The sequence below is a fragment of the Glossina fuscipes genome, unplaced genomic scaffold, assembly GCF_014805625.2.
Source record: "Glossina fuscipes isolate IAEA_lab_2018 unplaced genomic scaffold, Yale_Gfus_2 73, whole genome shotgun sequence".
Taxonomy (NCBI): Eukaryota; Metazoa; Arthropoda; class Insecta; order Diptera; family Glossinidae; genus Glossina; species Glossina fuscipes.
The window spans coordinates 435,661-440,860 of record NW_023998436.1 but is presented as its reverse complement, the minus strand read 5'-3'; the positions used below and the strand labels follow the sequence as shown (position 1 = coordinate 440,860).

Sequence of the window (5,200 nt, the reverse complement as noted above, 5' to 3'; positions counted from 1 at the left end):
GCAACACTGGAAACATGTATAAAATTTGTTCCAAAAAACCTTTGTTACATTTAAACTACATAAGATATATAAGTTTCCGGTGTTGCAACATAGGATGCATTGATTAAATGTTTCCAGTGTTGCACTTAAGCAATCATTGAAGGCAGCATAGGTTTTTTTATAACTCATTCATTGTCTTATATACGTGGTGGGAAGGAGGGGGAGGTCCATGATATAAAGAGAAAATAGTAATGAGATTAGGCTTTTCTGATAGGCTTTAACGTCCTTTTTCGCCAAGGTGTGTAACACCGTGCCGGTCATTACAAAAGAGAAGAACAGGGTAAGAAATAACGAGGTAATGGCTGCAACCCAGTCGATAAATGTTATGCCTTTGCCGAATAAACACTCACTATAGCAATGACCAAAAGCAGCTCTATCGTACAAACCACAGCAAAAATCTCGAATTGCTTCTGTCTGTCACTGAAAATTGTTATAACTCCAGTTGCACGTTGTACTCTTTCAGTTCTTCTATTGCAATTCTGCATGACAGCTAGTAGCTGTAGTAACTTGGCCTTTTTGGTTTTGGTTTCGTGATCATAAGTAAAACTTGCTTTCGAAAAGTTTTTAGATTTTAATAATTGTTCTATTGTTTTTTTTTTTTATTCGCTATGAACCGTAACTTAGCGATATATTGTTAGCAAATACACAGAACTTCAAATATCTGGGCTATCTTCACTTCGATAAAATAATATTTTCAGTGTCTTATTAAGAAAACAAATGAACGACTGCATTAGGCAAAGAATTGTAGGATATCAAAAGGTCGACCTTGCCCGGCTATAGCATTCTCACTTATTTTATTATTACTATTTTCAAGTAATGTTAGATAAGGCATTACTACTTACTTCCTATGCTCTTTAATAATTTTTAAGCACATCATTTTTACTGTAACAATTGAAACAAGTAAGACCACTATAGTCGAACAAGGCCGCCCATTAAAAACCCCACACCACATTGTCTAACGCATTACTTATTTTTGTTATAGGACGCAAAAATCATATCTTGTTTCACACTTTTTTTGTGAGGAAGCAACCTAATGCAGTACAAGTTTAATCCTTACTTTTAATCCAAAAATAGACGTAGGTAGTCCAAATTTTGTAGAGTTCATTTTTATATGAATGTGCTATTATGGGTCAGTTTTCATCACCACACATTAAAGCCCAGACTTTTCTACTCTACAAACTAGGAATTTTCGTAAAACTCCTTATTAGAGTAAGATCCAAAGAATAGTCCAAAGATTGTCCAAATTTGGTAAAGTTAATTATCTTGTGTTAAATTATTATTACGATATAATTTTCATTAAGAAGCATCGAAAATTGTACCTTCTTGTCGAATGAACTCAAGTTTTTGTTATATGAGACGAGGTTCAACAATTGCCCCAGCCGAGCCAAAGTTTTTGCCGAGCACTTTTGAAAACTGCAAGTCGTGTGCGATTCATCGAAATATCTGAAAAATTGTGACCTGTAGTTTGGACATAAATTTCAACGCACAGACATCAGGCGGACAGATGGACAGACAAGCTTAGATAAATTCAGATTATGATTCTGAATCGATTGGTATAATAAAAGGTTGATCTATTTTAAGTCCTTCTATGAGTTACATACGACTTCACCAACTTAATGTAGCCTGTTTCACACGCGGTAAAAAGAGAAAAGCAGGATATTTGAATTTTGAAAGGGAACGATACGTAGAATCAATTTCCTGGAAGTTGAACAATAACAATTCCCTGGTCGATTGTCACAAAGAAAGTCCGTAATGTTCCCCTGTTCTTCTCTTTTCCGGTATCTTGGATTTCCCCTTTTCTAACCGAAACCATTAAGCATTGAATAAACGTAATTGGATAGGTGTAAAGACGTGCAGCAAAAAAAAAAAACGCCCGATCATCCCGGGAAAGAGGCGTACCCCACTTTGTGGAATTAATTACTTATCGTTCTATACTACTCTCTGCTACTAAGTTCATGTATTTCGATTCGAAAGCTATGATTGAAAATTTATTTTTTCAAAACTTGATTAAATTCTTTCGCTTATTCGATCACATTTTAATTAAACTTTGCCTTACGAAATTTCTTATTAACTTCACCTAAAGCCTCCGTTAAATAAGCTAAGTCTTCTTCCACCGTTCTACGAGCAGATCCGATATCGTCACCGCTCACTTTTGAAAGCTTCGATATATCGTTAGCCACCTTATTCAGTTTGGAGGTGGTCTTCTCCCAAAAAGTCAGTACCTCATCTAAATCAAGTTTTAAGTTTTGAACGTCCTCAGCGATATGGGCATTCGTTTCATCTTCCTCCGAGCTCGTATCGTCTTCTATCTCTAGCTCATCTGGAGGTACATATGCGCTGACTATCTATTAAAAAAAAATAAATAAATAAATACCATTATTAATAGAATTATTTAATAAATGCGCGCACAACTGCATATCACACTTGCCACGAAACATAAGATCGCTAAAAGAGAAAACACTGTTAATTTCATTTTTAATTAATAATTAAATATCGTTTTTCTATTACAAATGTTTGTAGGTTTTATAGACTTTTTAACAATCAATTTGAACCATGCAGATAGAAATTTCTACACCATATAAAAATACCTTCACGCTCTTGAGCGGAAAATTAAAGTATGTTAATTGCGTCTTTCACTTTCACAACCGTTGAAGTACACATCGAAAAGTTTTTAAGATGAGCCTACTTGTGTGGCTTGCCTATCCTGTATGCAGTTAGTTCGTTCATTTGTGATCCACGTCCAATAATTATCACAATTGTGCATTAATCTCTCACACTAAGCATACGATTGAATGCTACTGCCTTCTACAATATCTGGGCAATTAAAACTGGTTTGGCGTTTCGCTCGGAAAATCTATTTCTACGAGAATATTGCTTTTGTTCTGATTCCGTTCTACACCTCCTTACCTCTAATGCTATCCTATAGGGAAAGAAGAAGAACACAAGGTATTTGATTTCCAAGTAATCGTAATTATTACTCAAGACCAAAGATGATCTAGTATTACTTTAGCATTTCTTTTCGATAGAAGCATCTGCAGCTTGCTGAAAAGCCTTTTCGCATATGTTTCATTACACATGCCGACAACGAATATATTCGTATTTGAAGTTATTCAAAAGGCATACCTCCCAGAGAGAATATTTCATATTGATGATATCCGATTAGTTTGTATCTGTCGAGTTGTCAATTCGGTTTGAAATTGATAATTCCGAGATTTACTTTAGCTTTCCTTTAGCCGCTATTACAACACATCAATGGATTCCTTCAAATCCTATTCTTCAATCCGCATTTGAAAAATCTTTCAAGTAACTATCTTGTGACTGCCAAAATCTTTCCTCAATTCGAAGTACCTCAAGGACATTATGTCAGTGATATATGCATCTTAATTGATATGACTGGATTTGTCTTTTTTTAATATTCTATACCACATGTGATGTAAGGGTCTATTACGCAACAGCTGAGACAACTCAAAGCAGATCTATTTTTTATTGCACCGACTACTTTCAGACCCATTATCTAAATCCATCTTAGCTTATGTGACCGGATATCCTTCCTGTTTTCTTGTGCTCGCAGGTCGCAATTTTTGAGTTATTTTTATGAAATGTTTTGATCTAAAAGCGAACGTTATTGAAAATGGCTCGGATGGGGCCACATTTTCGACCACTCTCCATATAAAACCTAATTTTCACAAGGCCATATGCGAATATCTGTCTTAATCGAAGTGGCGTAGGGTACTAAAGATTCGGCGAAGTCTCACTAAAGACCTAAAGCAGAATTTTTGCTTATTGTATACGGGGTTTTAATCGAATTCGATCCATTTTGAAGCTTGATCTGTCGTTTTTAACGAAAATTACAGAGACCAAGTGTTATGTTATCTTCGCTATGTGAATAACTGTACTAAACAAAGTGGTGTAGCGTATTTAAGAGTGGGCGCAGCCTCACGGAAGAAAACAAGGAAAAATATTGCTAACTTTTGTAACTTAAAATATTATTTAGTTAGTGTTACATGTAGTCTTTAACATTTTATCTCATGAGATAGTTTAGGCCGTAGATCTTTTAAAATATATGATATATTTAAAGCCTGCGAACAAAATTTATGTCAGGCTCAATATACTACTAGTAGAATAAACACATATCCCGACTTTACCTGTTAGAGAGAAGGAAAAAAAAAAAAAGAAGAAAATTTGCATCGCTTTATCGAAATTAATATCCATAAAATTTTATGCATAAACTGATTTAAACATTTGTTCCACTGTACCATAATGGCCTGAAAAACAATTATAAATACAAAGATATAGGTTAAAAGATCGCGATCGCGTCAAAATTCAAAAATTAGTTTTCAACGCCAACTGCCAAGCTATGGGCGAAATAATCGAGTTTTTGCAAGAAACTCAACTTTAAGAAAAAAAAAAGACTCCTATAGCTGAACTCAGCTAAACCATGTGCAACGGAACTGTGATGTAGAAAAAAGAGAAAATAATGATAAGCATCTTGATTGGAGCGACCTGTAAGTCCCTTAACTGGCATTAAAAATCTCTCATAATACTCATCACATAATGAACGCAGTAAACATAGATTCAAATGAATATAAATTATATGCGCACGTCTGGAGAAAGTGATTATTCAAATTCAGCTTTCTTATGAGGAATTTGAAGCGGTGAAGACGTTACTTAGCATAATTCATCTTCTTTATCTTTCAACAATATATATATATATATATATATATATATATATATATATGTATATATGTATACATATATAAACCAGGTTATGTATCAAGTAAAGTTTATTAAATAAATTTTTCAGTAATTTTTAATTAAATTGAACACTTTTCCCTTAAATTTGCAATAGGCATAGTTTCAGCAAAACCGGCTAACGTAGCAAGGGCACATAGTCCTCTATCTAGCTTTAGATGTTCAACATCTTCCCGTATTAAATTGCTTTGCTTTATGAGTTTAGCAATTCCCATAGCAAACTTCTCTAAGCACTTTTGCTGATCGCTGCATTGCTCTCGGTAAGTACTCTGTAGCTCTTTGCCAATTATTATTAATTCTGCGGTTGCTTTACCTATATGTTCAACGCGTGCGTAATCCGTGCAGGCTTGAAGTTCAACGAAAAATTCCTTAGAAATATCTAGAATTGTTTTAACGATTTCCATAATAC

The 5,200-nt window shown here is 34.3% G+C and overlaps 1 protein-coding gene across 1 annotated transcript; it reads right to left on the bottom strand.

Annotated features, from left to right (window-relative positions):
* Positions 1-2,075: 2,075 nt before the first annotated feature.
* On the bottom strand, positions 2,076-2,533 carry LOC119638085. Its single transcript, XM_038034710.1, has 2 exons — positions 2,468-2,533; positions 2,076-2,384 (listed from the first exon to the last, which is right to left on the bottom strand). Exons 1-2 carry the CDS (start codon positions 2,510-2,512, stop codon positions 2,076-2,078), a joined length of 354 nt encoding a protein of 117 aa, XP_037890638.1. The 5' UTR covers positions 2,513-2,533.
* Positions 2,534-5,200: the final 2,667 nt, after the last annotated feature.